Here is a 19,158-nt window from a genome sequence, read left to right as displayed (position 1 = left end):
GAAAAACCGTGAGAGGAGAAGACATACACGTGGCTGACTATCAACATGCTTCCTTTACTACTCCTTCGTCTTCCTTTTTCTTTTTCACTAGAGGCAGTGATAAAAGCCATCCCCCATGTCCGCGCGCTGCACCCAATAGGGTGTTATGCGGCTCTTGGCACGTCTCGCGTCTTTTGCGTAGATTGTGATAGACAGGGTGCTCACGCACATTTGACCACCGTCTTCGATGGTGGTCAAATGAGCTACATAGTTGATACATAATTGAATAGGGTCAGCTGAACAATCTGTAATTGTTCAGCTGACCCTATTCAATTATGTACCAACTAGCTCAAGTAAAACCTGTAGTAGAGTTTATGATAATCTTTGTCGGCGCTTACTTTTACAATTTATCGCAATCAACTTTATAGCTTATCAACTGCCTGTTCAGTAGCACCCAGACGCAATTAAGAATAATAAGCCGGACCAACCAACTCAGGATGCCTTCAGAGTAGACCGGTTTCTTGTTGCTGAAGCTGGTGATTTAATAAACGAAGCAGTCTTATCACCTTCCTCGGCAGCTTCCAACAACAGCCTGAAGTCTTGGATCTGCTTGTCGTCCTCATAACCTCGAAGCTGCTCCTTGATCTCGTCGTGCTTGGCTTGGGGTTTTTGAAGCGCGCTCTTCTGAAGTGCGATTTGCACTTTGAGTCGGTGCTCTGTTTTCTTTAGCTCGTCCGTCATGTGTGCAAGGCTAGCGAGGTTTGGCATGCCTCGTCACCAAGCGAAGCATTCTCGCTCCACACTTCTATGCAGGCATCAGGAGCTGGAGTTTTCCTTTCATCGCGACCGGAAAGCAGGTGAGCTTCATTTATAGTTGGGCTTTCTGCTAAGTCTTCGGGTTTGGCAGCCGCCCCTTTTACCAAGCTGCCATCACTGTGGTTGCCTCGAGGGTGTTTCCTTTCCCATGTACTGCGGATAGTTGGGAAACTGGGTCGGAACTACGGACGGAAGCAGGACCCACAGTTTCGCCGTCTTTTTGTAATCGTCCTCAGTAAAATGTGGGGCACAAACCAGAGACCTGTTTTTTGGCTCCCACTGGCTTCCCTTTCCACCTGGTCCTTCTCGAGAAATGTTCTTTAGCCATGCTAGCCGACGTTCCGGGTCACAGGGAAACTCAAGATACCCGATACCGGGATCTTTTCTAGTGGCTGTGCCACACAAGGGCACACAACAGTTTCGCGGCATTGCGTTACGCACAAGAAACACACCTTCCAAAGCCTTGGCAACTGGCGCACACTTGCAGGGGCAAATTCGTAACAAATAAATCGCAAACATGCCCGATTTACTCACTCCGCTGCACGCGTCCCGGCGTGGGCGAGTCTTCCCCGACTGCCGGCGCTGCCCGGACAGCAGCGCCCCCGCGAAAATAACGGCCGCGACTGGAAACTCCAGCCTCCCGCTCTCGCCCGTGTAGGGAGGCTTGACGCGGCTGGCCGCACCTTGTGCGTGCATCGAGTGGCCGTGGTTAGACCTAGAATGTTCAAGAGTGAGCTAGGGTGAGGCTGACTAGGCATTCTGGCCTCCTGATCTTTTACGTTCGGGGTAAGAGAAAACACGAATCTTCTAGATGTACGAAGGAGCGTTCCTTCTCGGTCATGCACGCGGCAATATGTTAATCTCATTCGGCTTCGTTTTCATTCTAATGGGACGTCTCCATTCGTAAGAGGTTTGCTCACTACCTCCCTCTATACGGCTTCAGATTTTGTGCCTGACAGCACGTAAGGTCCCCTTATACCGAAGGTAGTGCCTCTTCTCTGAGCATTAACGAGCGGACTAGAGTGGACGTCCTGGCTGCTCCGACGTCCCAGCTCGTAGCTACCTGTAACCATTGCGGATGGTGCGCATTGAATCGGAGACACGTGCCCTTGCTCGGTGATGGCGACGGATCCCGGCAGCAAGCCCCGCGGGCTTGGGGGAAGGGTCACGTGTCAAGAGCTCCAGGAAGAAGTAGCCCTAAAGAGAGAAGGAATTCCTTCCCTCGTAAACGCCCTGCCGTCCCAAGTTGCCGCCAAGGTGAGAATGGCAGGGAGCAGCTTTAATTGGCCCTCAATGATGCTTGGAAAGACATGCCCTTCTCTCTCGGTCACTTGGCCCAGTAGCCTAGCATAGATAGGCTTCAAATAATAAGCTCCTTTTTATTTTAGAATCCATTTTGACTCATGCGTGAATGTTTGGCGAGAAAATTTTCCCACTAAATTTACCGGGGAAATATTTTCTCTAAATTCAGCGGGAAAATTTTTGCTAAATTTTCCCACTAAATTTAGCAAGAAATTTTCTCGCTAAATTTACCGGGGAAATTTTCGCTAAATTTCACACTAAATGTAGTGGAAAAATGTTTGCTGAATTTCCCGCTAAATTTAGCACAGAAATTTTAACTAAATTTAGCAAAATATTTAGCGAAAATTTCCCTCTAAATGGGAAGGAAGCAGGTGAGGAGGAGGGGCACACCCTCCCCTCCTCCTCTAGAGCTGCGCTCTAATTCGGCATTACAGAGAATTGTAAACGTCTTTAATATTTTTCTATTAGGCAAAAATCGGAACCCCCCGTAGTCCCGAGTTTGGAATGCACTCGTGATTGGGAATCTATCCGCCAACCGGTTGGTCCCATAACAGCTCCCAGCTGGCAATTGCTTGTTCCCCAACTGGGAATGGTAAAGCAATTGGAATGGTGGCATCCGGTTAAGCCCCCAACTGGTCACGGTTCACATCTCAGATGGTCCCAGTTGGTCCCCGTCGGGACCAGTTGACTCCCAGTGGGGATTCCAACCGGTCAGGCATTTTTCCCTGTTCTCTCTGGGTGCCCACAAAAGTGCGAAGAGGCATGTAGAATGCCCATTGAGGAGTGGCAAAAAGAAAGCCAGCTGGGTATTTTATCCGGTGGTGTTAAATACTGCAGGCAGCGTGGTGGGTGACCGAGGCAATGCGGGTCAGGTGGTGTACGGCGCCAGCAAGGCCGCCCTGGTGGGCTTCACGCGCTCGCTGGCCAAGGAAGTGGCCTCCCGCAACATCACCGTCAACCTCCTGGTGCCAGGTAACGCCATGGTATTTCTATATGGACACTTCCCTCGTTGCCATTATTGTAGATGTGGTGCAACATCTGTCGCTACTTATAATTTTTGTTTAGATGTACGTATATTAGTGTTGTGCGAACATTCAACGTTTCGAATTGTATGCTATTTGATGTTCGCTTCGAGATAATCCTTGATATTCATATTTTTCAAAGTGCCGGAGAAGCGTGCAAATGCTTCTCCGGCCGTCCCATTCGTGCGGAGAGGGCGTAATGGGAAAAAGTGAAGGAGACGGCGTCTCTCCGCGGAAAGGCGCTCTCAACCCACTCGTTGACAGCACGGCACGAGGCAGAAGAGTCCAAGAAAAAGTCTTGTTACGTCGAGTTCCTGTTACTTCTACATACAGATTTTTATGTATTGTGGTAGAACGGTGAACAACTGCTCTGGGCAAACAGATAAGTTGCGATGCTTATTTAATTTGAGATATTCATCTGGACATGTGGCGGCTAGCGCTACAAGCGCGCCTTTTGATATATTTGACTGCAATCTGTAGTGCGTGTAAAAATGTCCAGAAAAAAATTAGCTCTGTACATAAAAAAATTGGATTTCCCTAAATAAAAATGATCCTGTTGCACTTCTTTTTTATCTCTGCACGTTGTTTGACGTAGCTTTTTGAGCCTGAGCAAGAGGTTTGATACTATATAGTGCAATCCGTGTTGTCCTTTTAATATTTTTAATATTTATTACGCAATTTTTGCGGGTCATATTGCGGTGTTTGCTTGTACCAGAAATATCTAAGCCCGGGTCACACTGCGTATACATTATACAAACGACAGTGTGCAGATATCAGTCACCACGATATCCGTGGTTCAAATGCCGCCTGCCAAGTGTCTCCTGGACTCGTTGCCTTGCGGCATTCGAAGCTCAGATCTCGTGGTGACTCGACTTTGAATCGGTTTGCAGACTGTTTTTTGTATGATGCATAAACAGTGTGACCCCAGCTTTGGAGAAAAAGCTGTGGCAACGAGATACAGCCACCTTGCAATGATTTCACCCTTTTTTCTTTTATGAACTATGTGATAATTGTAAGTACTGATTCAAAAGGTGGGGCGTTGTCTTATAAACGTCTAGTTTTTGGCAGATGTAGCACAGACCACCGCATCTCGTTATGCACCTTGGGCCCTAATCTGGACACTTGGCGAAAAAGTCGGCGAGAAATCCCACGGCTCTGATTGGCCGGCGCCAAGGTCAAGGGCGGCGTTGGCCAATCACGCCCGCCAGATTTCTCGTCAAGTGTCCAGATTAGGGCCCCTTGTGATGTAACTTAATTGATATGCAAACAGACAATGGGATCTCAAGAAAAAGAACTCTGGTTTATTTATAAATTCCAACCTTGTTCCAACCTGGTTTATTCGGTATTTCAACCCGGTATATTTACAGATTCCAAGCCTTGAATTTTTAGTTTAGACACAAAGTACTTTGCAATGCAGTGGCTTCAAGCAGTTTCTTTCGCTACCCTGTCTGTCATAGTCATGCCTATGTTGACCAGGAAGGGCTCTACAAACTTCTTTATTACAAGCGTAGAATGTTTTGTCTCATAGTCATCTCTTGTAGCGCAAATAAAACACCTAAAAATATTTTGCTTCGTACAGAAAAAAAAAAAAAAAAATTCCATGAGTACAAATAACTAGGGGTGTGCGAATACCGAATAGCAGTTTTCGAATCGAATCAAGAAAAAAAAAAGGCGAATATTGAATTGAATATTGAATAGTACGTGATTGTTTTGTAGGAATTTTTCAAAGTGTGCTGCGAATGAGATTATTATATGTGTAGAGTATGCGCCTGGTGCAGAATATGCATCTTGTGCTGAACAAAAGCTAAAAAATAAAAAAGTTCTGGTGAAAAAAAGAATCCAGTTGCTGTTGGACGTTGGGCGCTAAAGATCCAATTTTATGGCGCAAACATAATCTATCTGCCCTAAACGTCACAAAAAAACCAAAGTTACAGCCACGCATGCCTTTTTTTTTTTCTCAATAAAAGCACAACCTAACACCGTGACTTTTTTTTATATCTGTATATTTAAGAAACGGGGCGTTTTGCGATACTTGGTCTCTATTTTAAGGGAAAAAAAGGGCACCCGGGATTTTCTTTCACATAAATAAACAAATAGGTGTTAAATCTGAGTGAACAGGCTTAAAGGGATGCTGAACCAAAATCTGGATTCCCCAAAACACGCGGCAAAAGCGTGCAGCGGGATGCTACGAACACCAAAACATCACTCATACAGCAATATCTCCAACGGATGACCGTATTTTTTTAAAAAAAAAGGGGCGCATTTGGCAGGAATATTGACGTCATGTTTTTCCGAGAAGGAGAGGGAACGGCCTCGCGTCTTCTCCGCCTCGCGGCCTTCAGGGAGTGAAGCGAAGAGAGGAGGAAACAAGATATCTCTACGTCACGCTCTCGTCGGCCTCGTTCAACCTCGACTTTGTTTTCCAAAAATACGGCCGTCTATTTGAGATATCGCCTTACTAGTAGTGTTGTAGGGATTGTAGCGTTCAACCTACATCTCTAGCATTGTTTTTTTTAAATCCAAATTTCAGTTCATCATCCCTTTAAGGAGGGACACTACCCAAAACAGTAAATTTTTGAACCACTTGTCGGATTTAAATTATATTTACACTGCTTGTTTCTGTTGATGTTGAGAACATTTCTGCCAATTTTTGTTAACCTGGGTGAAGTACGAAAAAAATTGCGAACGTTCAAAGACAAAAGTGGGCGTGTCTGCTTATTAAAAACTATCGTTTTGAAATTACTTATAAATTTGTTGTTTTCATGTGTTACATTGCATTAGGACAGTTCAGAGCAGATAACTATGGAGCTATATTTCTATGTTATACCATCTTTCATGACAAAAAAGCCACATAAACACAAATACAGTTTTTTAGATTTCCATCCTTTGTCCAAACTTTTAGTTCTTGAACATGAAAAATGACAAAAATAAAAAATACAAGCTCATAGTTATCTTCCCCTTAAAAGTTCACCCCAGAAAAACTAAAAAAAAATGAATCCAAGTTGCGTAATAACAAAACAATAGTTTTCCTAAAGTGAAATTTATGCCAAAAAGTGGAATGGAGAAAAATGTGTTCAAAGTGCTCCAACCTCTACCTTTTCTTTAGCATCGGAGGACCGAAAATAATTTATAAAAAATTAACTATGCAGTGTAAACTAATGAAACTTTCTGGGAATACTCTCTAGATGTTGGTGGATGTAAATATGACATTTTTCAAAATCAACTTTTTTTTGCAGAAATTGTTTTTTCTGGGTAGTGTCCCCCCTTAAACAATATAATTCGAAGTAAGAAAACAAAATGTGGTTAGGTGGCGCTAGTCACCGTCTAACTGCCGCTATGCATTCATTTTTCCGTCTATCTATCCTGCTTTAGAGAGCCTAGCTTTAAAAGGGGGAGCAAGCGAAACTAAAACCACGGAGACGGCTCCTGCGCAGATTGGTCGTAAGTGCACAAGTGTTGTATTGTCGCGTAGGAAGAAGGCGAGCCGCGAGCAAACGTAAGAGGCTCGACGTTTGCCCAATCGGCGCTTTCGTGTTTTCGTCACCTTCTCGCAGTTCGTAATTTAAACGTGGCTATCGAACGGTTGGAAGCCCTCTCAAATCTAGGCACACTATTTTTCCGTTCCGTTTCGTTCCGAATTGGAATTTGCGGCTTGCGTCGCTTGCGGTTCCAAAAGAACGCCGGTGATAACTCGGCTGCTTTCATCGGCGTGGCTAACGTGGTTTTCTTTCTGTGATCGTGCAGTTGCCGATTTCTGTGAGTGCAGCAAGAGTGTTTTGCATCGGCACTTCAATTTGGAGCGAGGGGCTTTACTCGTGAAAAGAATTAGGCATGGCGCGGAATTCCGGCTTCCCAACAATTCCTCTCTGGAGGCGGCGCAAACGGGATGTTTCGGTTGTGATTCAAGGATAGATTGTGTCACGATCGTGAGTAAATCGGTGTGCTATAAAGTTTCTGGCGTTCGTTACTTTTCTTTTTTCTAACCTGCGCGTTAGATTTTTGTGAAGTGGTAGGACCAAGAGGTGTTTCTCGCATGGTCTGTCTAACATCACGGCGCTTACGTCGGGAGAAAAAACGGCTTTTTTGCCAGCTCCGCGCCGACCGCGCGTCTTTGGCCGAATATATCGAATATTCGAGTAACCGAATACTAGAAATTCGATTCGTGAATCGAATTATTCGGGGACTTTCTATTCGATTCGAATTTGTATATTCGAGTATTCGCACACCCCTACAAATAACCATGCTATACTTTTTTTTCTTTTTTTTTTCTTGATCTCTGCACATTGTTTGACGTAGCTTTTCGATCCTGAGCATATGATTTGATACGACAAATGTTCAATTCTCGTATCATCCTTCTTTTCATATTTTGTTATTATTTATTACGTAAATTATGTAGGTGATATTGTTGTTTGCCTGTACTATAAGCACATTTAGGGCAAATATTATGGCGGTAAGATACAACCGCCTCGCAATGATTTTGCCATACTTTTTTATAAACTTCTTGATATTCGTACATACTGATTCAATTGGTAGATAGTTCTCTAGTAACTCTCTAGCTTTGGGCACATGTAGCACAAACCATCACATCCTGTTATGTAGCTGGCACTTTGTGATCTAACTTGGTATGCAAAGAGAATGAGAGGATGTACTCCGGTTTTTGAACGATGCACGGTCATCAGTAAACAAAAAGATAAACTGACACGTGAGATTATAGAAGCCCGCGCCATTGGACAATCGGGCTCTGAGTGTGTTAGTGCCCCGTCACTTGCCTTGACGGAAAAGGAGTGTATTTTTCTACTCAGATCGGAGAGCAACGGCGCCTGCAGATGACTCTAGGAACACGTGTAGTCCTCCTCTTGTGTTTCTTTTCTTGGCTTTTGGGCAGGGCAAATTGTGTATTTATACAGGTTGTCAGTGCCAATAAAGCTCAGTTGTAAGTCAGCGCTGTGTGTGTCTACCGCCTTCTACTCTGTCCTTGTCCTTGCGCTGTTTGTTTTCCGCTAATATGAGATATAAGAAAACATAATTCTGGTTCATTTATAAATCCTAACCTTGTTCCAACCTGGTTTATTTGTCAATCGAACCTTCAACCTCGTTTAAATGCAGATTCCAAACCTTAAATCTGTAAGTTTTTTTTTTTTTGCTGCTAATGTTAGTTGGAAAAATCTGCAGGCTTAGGCACCTTGTTAAGAAAAATCACCTTGCTTTTCCTTTTCTGCGACCAAATCCGTGCGGAAAGGACAGAAATACAAAAATGACGAGTAGGAGTAAACAAAATCATGTCATAGTTGAAAAGAAAGGAAAAAGTCGCGACGAGCTTTGGACAAAACACGGACAAAATTCTAAATTGCCCACTCACTGCGTCCAACCTAAAATAAATATAAAACAATATTGCCGTCTTTTGCGGTGGTCTGCAAGAAATTGTTCAGGAAAAGCATCTCGGGGGAACCTCTTCACCCGCACTCTTATGTACAGATGGTTTACGCCGGCGAGGGTGCGCATTGTGTAGGCGTGTATGTGCAGGGGGTGCTGCCGGGGACGAAAAGGAACGCCGCACCGCAAGTCCTCTAGACGAGCATTCGTTGCACGCACACCGAAACATACAAAAACATACACGCACACGCACATTCTTCAGCACCTGTCTCTCCCCCACTGTGGGCTCCTCTCTCAAACCTCCAAACACGCTACCCAAAAACATGTTGCTTTGGCTTGGCTTGTAGACTTCAATGCAAGGCCCGTACGCGGCCCGGGCCCACGGGCTGGGCCGGCCCGTGGCCTGCGGGTTCGCTTGTACCTGTGCAGATCTCTACATGCGACGCCGACGACTCGCTGACGGTTCGCCACCTAGTGACGAGCGACGGAGTTAGCGAAATTACACTCCTAGTGCCGGGGAGCAAGTAAAATAACTGGAGAAGCCGTCGCATGCGCGCTTCGGGATCTCGGAGTTCATTCACCCGTTTATAGAGTTCGCAACGTTGCCATGGGATGGCGCCACAGCCCTAGCAACCGTAAAGCGAGCTATAATCACCGGCGAAGTGGGGGAAGGCGGGTGTATTGGGTGTATCGGTGGGGCGCGTGTCAACCTCTCCCCCCGGGTTGCATATTTGTAAATGGTGTGTAAGTGTGTAGGCGTTGTAACCGTAGATTAAGGGGGAACGGTGGGCGATACGCGACATACCAACGGCGTTCGCCCCGGATTGGCTGCTCCACGAACAGGACGCTGCGTCGTCACCATAGTGGAGGAAATACATTTAGGTGATGACTGTTTGTCCAACACAGCGACCACATTATGTTCGGCGCACCGAGTGCGCTTCACTCGCACGGGGACAGATGGCACCCATGTATACATGGGCTTGTGAAGGCTTGTATGGAGGGCTTGGGAAGGAAATTGTGCATTCTTTACTCGGTCCCTGTCTACTGTGTGGTGAAATGATGAATTTATGTTGGCACATTGGCACTGATTGCCTTTTCCCCCGTGCGGTGGCTGTTTTCTAAACGAGAACATTCCGATGATGACTCAATGTGACAAAAATACACATAAATATAAAACTTCCCGACACAATCTACTGGGCTTTCAATAATTTAGAGTAATTTAAAATTATTCCGTTAAACAGTTGGGTCGTGCTCGCATGTTTTGTCCGGCAGCATGTTTGGTAACAGTTCCGTAAACTGTTTGCGCACATTGCGTGGCGTTATAGGAGGTTGAGGGATTTTTTCCGCCCTGCTCCTGCCTTCTTATTGAAAAAAAATAAATTATAATAATGTTACATAGTCAAACCTAAATAATTCTTTACGTGTGCGGAAAGGTATTAGCATTACAAATGGTTTATACATACAATGTCAACTGGTGCTGTGGTACATACAAACCATGTGAGTAGAAAACACTTTTATTTATGATGACAGTGGCTGAAATGATGACACAGTATGATGACATACTGACTGAAATGATGACAAAGTGACTTAAAGTCAAACAGTAGTAGCGGTTATAGGACATCAATCACTTTTAATCTATACACACAATATTGTGTCACCCTGTCTCACAGGTAAAAAAAATGCCTGACAAATATTTTTACTCTAAAATGTACACAGAAGCTGAATTCACTGCATTAGAGTGACCACCTGTCCTGCAACTCGCAGGACTGTCCCGCATTGAGGGCTTGTGTCCCGTGTCCCACGAGAAATTCCCAAATCTTCAAAATGTCTCACATTTCACTCTCGTAAAATTCACTCTGCAACTCGTGGTGCTGTCGAACAACGGGGCACGGCCGGGGAAGCGCGGAGGTCGCTGGGAATCGCAATGGTCCGCCATTTTCGATCCAAGCATTGCGGGAAGCGACCGTTTTTCTTGCAGGAGATACGAAGCGCATGCGCCGTTGTGCCTCTCCCCTTGGTGGCAAAATATTGTAAGAAAAAAATTGCCCCCCAGAAGTTGAAATATAAATTATTGTTATTATTTTCGTATCGTAGTGTCAATGCAAAAGGGTTGCTGTGGAAATCTTTTTTTCTTTTTCTTTAGTTAAGACAGCTACGTTAGGTGAAAAGCCTCAACTGTCGAAAAAGAAAATAATGTTAAAAATGTGTGTAGGACCATGTTGATAAAAGTAAGCGTTGACAGGAAACAATAACCTGAAAAAGGTTTACTCGATGCATTGAGTTCTGCTGCAGATGATTTTTATGCTGTCAACTTCGACACATTTAATAACATAAAAATATATCCCTGGGAGTGAAAATGATTTTAGCTTAATTGCTGCAATGCAATATGCAGGTGTATAAACAGCACAGGATATTAAACGTGTTAACAGAGCTTCGGTTCGTGGTGTGCGTGTTCGTAAATCTCCCTCCTCCCGCGTGTCCCGCATTTCGCTAGCAGGAGGGTGGTCACCCTACACTGCATACTACCAAAGAGTGCCACTACCTACATCCTGTGTTTCTCGCCCGCACTCCTAAACTCAGACGAGCACTGCTTTGCTGATTTCTTCTTTTCTTGAGCTTTTTTGTTAATACTCATGGTAATATGCTTACAGTGTTGTCGCATTCGCATGCTGATGTAGTAGTGGAGCAACTGGGCAATTGTTTCTTCTTTGTGTTCAGCGCAGGACAACGTTATTGTGGATGTGTCAAGAGCACTGTCGATTGTGTCCCACTAGACACTCTGGTGGCTTTTGTATTCCGCGAAGAGCTGTTCCGCTTTCTTCAGTAGCTGGAAAAGGTTCCTGTTGGGGTGTTTAGGGCCTCCTCTGTTCTTCACGTTTGTTAGTACTGCTTCAGCAGAAGTGTTCCTCTCGATGCTGAAAACAGATCGGCATGCAGGCCAGCGTGTAGCTTTTTTTTCTCCATCTTTACACTCAAAAACCCCGTTACATAATATGCAGTCCACAGCCTTGGTTCCTTCAGCCTTTTCTGTCCAGACATCTTCCCATTCCCAGTCTTCGACAGAATTTAGACTGTTAAGCTTGGTCTTCACTTGGTCAACGATATGAGAAGACAACGGGCTTTTATCGTCCATTCTGATCAGGGCTTTGAGATTTGACACGTCATGTAGTAACCTCTCCCTTTCATTTACTCTACAGTTGCCGAACTTTGGAGGCTTCAGGATAGAGTGGAAGAAACACCCCAAATTGCAGTTGGTAGTGAAGCACGTCTTTCTTAGCCGTATACAGCATTAATTCCTCTTCGGGTTCAGGCTCGCCTTTGTGCACGATGGTGGCACCTGTGATTGACACAGCACCAAAGCAAAACACGAGGCCAGCCGCTGGCCGCACACCACCACCACAACACCACACCGGGAAAAAGGCAAGCACGCTACGCCGCCGACACCGTGGCCTACGAGGAGGGACTTCATACCCATGGGGCTCATAGCTCAGCGCCCTCCGCGGCGGTGCGGAACGAACTACTCCTGGTTCGAGACTAGCTCCGAACACGACCTGGTCGCTCCTCCTCGGGGGAGGAGCGGCCAGAGTCATCACATAAATGTATTTCTTCCACCGTGGTCGTCACACGCACAGCAACGCCCACTTGCTGCGTCGGCCGTCAGTGGGCGTTGCGCGTATATCACTGATAGCTAGAGTTGCGTGTCTTTTTCCAGATGCTGCTGCGCTGCTGTTCGCTGAGATCTGATCACGTGACGAGCAGACTCAAATGCCGTGCAGGAAAGTAGACGTTGCACGCACCCCGCCCCCTGCTTTCGAGCACGCCGCACACGTCGAACGCATGGCGCCACTATTCGCCGAATTCAGTCACGTGGGGAGCAGGCTCCAAGTGCCGCGCAGGAAAGACGGCGCTATGGGGATGAACGCGCTACTCTGGCTCTTGTAGGGATTCTATACAAGAACTCTAATCACTCGGATCACTAGGGTCTGTGGCGGCTCATTCACGCGCCCGAATGGCACACGCGCAACATTGCCGCCAAGCACCGTGAACAGGGCGTCCCAGTGATACACATGCAACGCCTGCGGGCCGACGCAGCTAGAGTAACTCTGGTTGCAGAAAGCGGAGCATATACAGTTACTTTAGGTGCAGCAAGTGCGTCCTCTTTGAGGGGCAGCCAATCCGACGCAAGCGGCTTTGCCATGCCGCACATCGCCTAGCGCCTACCTCTAGTGAGAGGTGCATGCCACGATCGTGGTGTGCACGTGCGTTCTCTGCCCAGACGTCTCGAGGCTCAAACTGACTATTTACGAAAAAGCTGGATTACAATAAATACAATTACTGGGACTCTGCAAGTAAACAAAGCACGTAAATAGTGAACAAATGGCATAGGCACAAGAAACGCGACTCCTCTGTGCCAGGCGATCTTCCTGCGTTGTAGCTCTAGGCTCAGAAGGAGCCATAAATCTCACATTCAGTGCAAAAGACAAGATTGGGCGGGCAATTTTTTTTTCTTTCTGTCGCAGGATTCATCGCAACACAGATGACGACGCCCGAACACTTGGAACGGGTGGGTCCTCACATCCCCCTTGGAAGGGCCGGAAGCGCGGACGAGGTGGCCGAAGTGGTCCACTTCCTCGCGGGCGCCAGCTACATGACCGGCCAGGTGGGACCCGCAGCACGTTCGCCGATGCGAGTCGTGGCATCGCTCTTTCTTTCGCAGGCGGTTTCTGTCGACGGGGGATTGCAGCTGAACTTCTGACCAAGCCCCAAGGAGGACGGAAATGAACTTGCGGCACGTTTTTTGTGTCAATAGGCGTGGTGGCTTTCATGATGTGACACTCCACTCGGCGGCAACCAGGAGACAATAGAGTCCACAGGCGCAATATCAAAAGAAAACAAGACACTGTCATAAAGGTCGCGGTAGCCGCTGATGGCAAGGAACGGAGGAAATAAAAATTTTCTCATCGTGTGAAGGAACACTGTTCTCACTTTTAAAACAAGCAACAAAAAGCGGGGGGTGCAAAGTTAAAGCAGTCCTTCTACGTGGATCCGGGGGCGTCTCACTGGGTACCTGTGGGAGTGGGACAAACCTGTTAGACAAATCGCGTGGAGGAGTAGCCCCTGCCCAGCATTCTCGCAGCAGTTCCGTGGCTTGTCTTGTCTGTCTTGCAGGCTGCAGGAATCCACACTTGTGGGCAGAGGCCATTCCTCTTGCGGCAAAGGTACCTACCATCCCCGAGACGCTGGCACACTTCTCTCTTGAGCTTTTTGGTCCGCCGCTTTGTGCCGAGTGTGGACGAGCCTCTTGCAGGATCTTCCTCGCGGTAGTAGCCTCGCTGTCCGGCGTTCTTGGAGTAACCACTTGCGCAGCTATGGGGCTTCACGAGAGCCGGGCTTGTATTTGGCACGAAGACCGTGTGCCCTTGCACCAGGTAGCCGGGCAGTTTTGCGGTGCACGGGTAGCCTGGAGGAGGCGGCAGGCTGCAATTCGGAAGCACCAGGACGGGGGTCGGCGGGTAGCCCGGTGCAGGTTGGCATCCCGTCGCCTGGCCGGCTGCCGACCAGCCGGCAGAGGACGAAAGCGGAGGGCGGTGCCTCCTGGTCTGACGACGGGAACGACCGCCTGCACCGCTCTTCGGTGATGATGTCTCGGGGCGCCGACTTCGAGATCTGGGGTCCTGGAAAGAAATTGTAAAGCTGATTTGTCTGGTCGGTGCTTATGGAGTTGAACCCCGTGACACTAAAAATACTGATATGGCTCCTTCACTTCTAAACGAGAGGCTTGCAGTTTTGATATTGACGTGGGAGTGGGCGAGTTGGCAGCGCACGCGGCTCCCACACAGAATAGCCGGGTTAAGCGCGAAACACATGTACGACGAAAACCTTCCGATCCGACGTGCGGACTGCCGGAATGACCTTGGGGGAAAAGGGTTTTCGTAGCATCGGAGAGCGTTGAAAACCCTCGCCTCCGACCGTCGTATTGCGCGGTCGGACGTCGGTTCGGACGGTTTCGTCGTACATGTGTTTCGCGCTTTAAGCGCGATCTAAACCAACGCTTCTTTTTGCGCCTGTAGGTCGTGCGGCTGCGGATGTGACGCATTTCGTGGCGTTTTTGCTGTTTCCGGGCGCTCTTTCTGATAGCATCCTCGATCATCTGCACCGGTGCGCACCGGGGCACTGAGGTGCGCCCCTTCATCTTCGATCAAGTGCACCGGTGCGCACCGTACGTCCTCGATCAACGAAGCGCACCCTCCCGGTGCGGCTTTTCGTTGCCCCAACGCGCACCAAGAAAGTCGGTGGTGCGCCGGGGGGGCAGTCCCATCAGGCATTGCGGCCAGGAGCAGGAATCGAGAAGATGGCGGGAGTAGCAGACGCGCAGACTATCGAGATGGCGATCTTGCAAAAACGAACACGTCTCGCAGCTGCACTAGATGATTTCCTCGGGTCTTCTGTCGGTGAGACGACGAGCTTCTCGCCATCGCCGCGATTACTGGCGATTGCTGCGGTGGCGAGGAGCGCCCGGAAAGCACGAACTTCGTGGAAAGCGGCGCGAGGCATTTCGATGACAGCGAGGTACAGCTATTATCTGGTGTTTCGTTTTCTTGAACCAATAATGATGGCCAACATATACATGTGGAATTGTCACCCGCTTCTTTACCCCATCGGCATGCAATCACGTCCACGATGTTTATTTCTGTGGGACCGTCAAATCCGCGAGTAAAAGAGTAGAAGGGATTGACAGCAGACGGGCACCGTGCGCTGACCTGCGCAAGAAAAAACGAACAAAACGTGAAGTGACGCAAGGTGGAGCTCGCCGCGGTGCACCGGCGCGGCGCAGTTTGTCCTCGATGTTGCACCGACGTCGCGCTGCACGATCGAGGAGCGCTGTGCACTGTGCTGGTTTCAGGGCGATTCCGGTGCGAGTTGATCGAAGATGCTATGAGTCAGAACCGTGCGCTTTGGTTTGGACGGGCGAAACTTCGGCACGAGCGCACAAGCAAAGTGCAACTGCGACAGACTGGCCGGCCAGACGGCGAGAGAAAGAGAGAGAGAGAGATCGCGTTGTCATGTTGGAAGAGAATAAAAGGGGGGGGGGAGGAAAGGGCAGCCAGACGGCGAGAAACGCGGAGCCGGAACTAGCTTGCCCTCCACCGATTGGCCGGGACACAGGAGTGTCCTACTACGTCACCGCGCGTTTTTGTGCGCGTTGAGAAGAAGTTGAAATTATCCAACTTTCTTGTGCGTGCCCGGAAGGAGCGAAGTGGCGCGACGTCACGAAAATACGTCACATCCGCAGCCGCACGACCTACAGGCGCAAAAAGAAGCGTTGGTTTGGATCGCGCTTTAGAATCCCGCCAGTCTAGTTTTTCATATCGTTCCTCTGGAGGTTTCCAGTTCATTCCCCTTATTTGTTTTATGTCCACTATCAGAATATTCCATGACACGGAGCCGGCATAAAAGCGCTGCATCGAGCCAGTCTTTCGCCAGCGCTCGATCCTGCTGCTACACCAACATTGGTCCGCAACGCCACTTGTATGTTTCTTTTTTTTTTTTTTGCACAAGTTCGCCTTTAGTTTTTACAGTTTCACCTGCCTCGTCACCGGTAGGATATGTAGTCGACCTGAATACTGGAAATATATTCCCCTAGTTCGGAATATTTGTAGACATCCCAGCTACCAGCCCGTCGGCGAACCCCTTCTGCTTTGACGGTCCTGTTTTCCCCTCATTTTGGGCTCTTGTTTATTGTTCCCCTTGTAATGGGTGCAGTTTTCTATAAACAAATTGCAGTTGTCAGTTCCCCTAAAAGGTCCCATCTGTCACGCTGGTCATGTACTGAAAAACGACTTGGTAGAGAGTCCAATGCACTTCTAGCAAACTCGGGAAATGTCGAGTGAAAAAAAAAAAAAAAAGGTAATTTGCCCCTTTTCTAGTACGCGCATGCCTGCACGCTCTCCACCTTGCTTCCCACCATTTCTGGAGGGTATCGCCCCGGACGACCAGCAATGTCGGCATTTTATGCGTGTTTTTTCCTTCACAATTTTTTTTTTCGCATTGGCAGTATGCATAATTAGTGGAAACAGATACAATGCTACAAAGCCAATGTGTCCTGACTCGCAGAGGCACGCTGGGCTGCCCCTCATTTATAGGGGCCCTGCAATCATATTTTAGCGTCTACCTTTTTTGCGGTTTCCACGTCTCTTGGGGTTCGGGCAAGCCAGCGGGCACGGAGAGAGTAACTAAATATCAGTGCGTCATATTTTAACCGGACGACGCGGAAACCTCCTCCACCGACGAGGGCGACCCGCGGTACCGAAAGCGCGCAAAATGTGACGTCTTTGGTCCTGGGCTACTACTGGTCAGAGCCGCTAAATGCTTATTTTTTGGTCAAAATACAAAATATAAGTGGCGCGAACCGTTTCAATTACTTATAAAAGTAGTTTTTGTTCAGTATTTCAGATCAAAAAGGAAACGAATGCAGTTCATAAAGTACGGACACAAGAAATGACCCGCCGACATTCCCGCCACCAAGCGGTGGAAAAGGCGGCGCATACTAGAAAGGAGTAGTGGGATCTGGCGCCGACACGGAAAGGTCGCGGATGTACGCGGCGGCGCTGCGGTCGTCTGGGCAGGAGGATCCGACCGGCTCCCAGCGTTCCAAAGGCCTTCGGCGAGAAGCTTTGTCTTGCGGTTTGGCCGTTTCGCGGTATGGAAGCGCAAAGTAGCTCCCATTCTGAACTGATCTTTACCCCGCGTTTGCTGTCGTTTGTGGCCAATGAAGTGTCATGCCGAATTAGTATTTATTCGCGCAGCAAATGCAATGAGAGCCGCTCTGGCTGCCCGCTGCATACAGCCTATCCAGAACATGCTTCAATGGCGCCTTCTCGCGCCGTCGACTCGGAGTGCGGCAGCCGTGAGCGCTCAAAAAGCTGACTACCCCTTCTCTAGTTCATGGCCACTCTCAAGCAACCAAGGACGTCATGAGAGAGGTTATTTTATGCTTGTTTTTGTAATTTTAATTTGCCTATAACTTTTAAAATAAAGGGAATTTCGAGAAAAGAAAAGTTTCACTAAGTTACTACGTTCAGTGCGCTCAGGTTCGGTGCAAATTAAAAATTAGTAAAAAAAGTCATTGCAGGGCCCCTTTAAAGGGCAACTCCGCTCAATTCCGAAAAATTTAGGCTTCCATGTGATTCAAATTCACAAAGCACTACTAAACAACTCTACGTCTTCGGATTCGCGAAATGTGGAATATTATTTGTGTAATCCTAATTTAAACATCAGCAGATACCGAAACCGAAACTTCGGTTGAGTCAGGCAACATTGGTCTCGGGTCGTCAGAGTCATGGCCACGTCACGTCGAACCACATGGTCTTGTGACGTTCGGGAGGGAGCGAGAAACAGGACACGCGACGCGGGCACGTCTTTTTTTTTTGGACACGGGCAGGTTGCTTTGCATGGCGTGGACGGTGAGGGCCCGGGGGAGAGGGGGAAGGGGAGAAGACGAAAGAGGAGAAGGGGAGCGGAGAAACAGACCGATAAGCGCGCAGGGCAGCGCAAACTAGCGCATCCGTGTTACGGTGATCACGTGAACGCCCGGTCAGCCAACACCGGGAGGAGAAACTCATGACGTCATCATTCAATTTCGCTCTGAGAAGTAAAAACAAGCAAAACGTGAAAATGACGTAGTCACGCCTCTGACGTAGTGGCTCAACGTTAGCCGCTCCAACTCCGTCGCATTGACTGCGCTGATGATTGCGCCTCGCGCCGCACGCTAGAGTTGGCAGATTTCGGCGACTTGGCTCGTTTGAAGGTTTGCTGGCCAGTTTATTAAATATATAAACGGAATTAGGTCGTAATATTTGACATGGGCTCTTCCTATATGATTCTGAAGAGGGCTACATAGTTTTCTAAATATCAGAAATGAAGCGGAGTTACCCTTTAATGAATTTTAGGCTGGGATAAATTGGATTTTACTAATCACGTATCGTTAGTGCGCCAAAAGAAAACTAGCTCACGAAGGTAGAAAACCAACAGCCTGCTTCTCAGTACGAAAATTTAAAAATGTTGCAGACTATTTCTGACCTCATTTTTGTTCTAAAGGTTTTCACTGTGATGTATACGCGGTGCCCAAGTATGTCAGCCGACCCCAGATCACGCACTGGACACTAGCACGTACTGCGTTACTCAGACGTATGCGCTCGTCAATAATCAATCCGTTGGCGAATATATAGATTCGCGTTCGATGCCAATGAGTGCCTTGACGGAACTTATCACTTTCGATTAACAAGTTCCATGGTATGCTTAAAAGCACGGCGGAAGCTCGTGGTCATTGCCTCCGGTGCCCGACACGTCACGACGACGTGATTTCTCATTTCGCTTTTCAGTTGAGGATGAAGCTAAGGAGGGAGAAGTTGAAAAAATTAAAGGAGGATCCATTGGTGGATTCTTAGGGAATGTGTTTGCATGTCCCTTGGGAAACGCTAATGCTGACTCTCCATTTTCTGTTGGCTTTTTCTTTTTGCTTCCTCTATTTCTTTGCTGCCCCTTTTTGGCCTCGTTACGGGGTCAGTGTTAGGGCTTCCCAAATGGAGACGTGTGTGACGTTTCCCAAGGGCCATGCTAACGCATTTCCTAAGTATCCATTGATGAATCTTCCTTTCACTGTTTC

General features: G+C 47.8%; 1 protein-coding gene across 2 annotated transcripts in view; it reads left to right on the top strand.

Annotated features, from left to right (window-relative positions):
- The window catches only part of LOC115308443 (carbonyl reductase family member 4), a 33,318-nt gene extending 19,860 nt beyond the window's left edge, over positions 1 to 13,458 (top strand). For both annotated transcript variants that reach the window (XM_029966368.4, XM_029966367.4), the window contains 3 exons: positions 2,935 to 3,069; positions 13,013 to 13,152; positions 13,210 to 13,458. In XM_029966368.4, the coding sequence (XP_029822228.1) occupies positions 2,935 to 3,069; positions 13,013 to 13,152; positions 13,210 to 13,248 (314 nt within the window). In that variant the 3' untranslated portion in view covers positions 13,249 to 13,458. The remainder of the gene's footprint in view (positions 1 to 2,934; positions 3,070 to 13,012; positions 13,153 to 13,209) is intronic.
- The last annotated feature ends 5,700 nt before the right edge of the window (positions 13,459 to 19,158 follow it).

This window comes from Ixodes scapularis, unplaced genomic scaffold (assembly GCF_016920785.2).
Source record: "Ixodes scapularis isolate PalLabHiFi unplaced genomic scaffold, ASM1692078v2 PGA_scaffold8__174_contigs__length_109621045, whole genome shotgun sequence".
NCBI lineage: Eukaryota > Metazoa > Arthropoda > Arachnida > Ixodida > Ixodidae > Ixodes > Ixodes scapularis.
The sequence above is the reverse complement of the archived record's forward strand: the minus strand, read 5'-3'. Positions and strand labels throughout refer to the sequence as shown.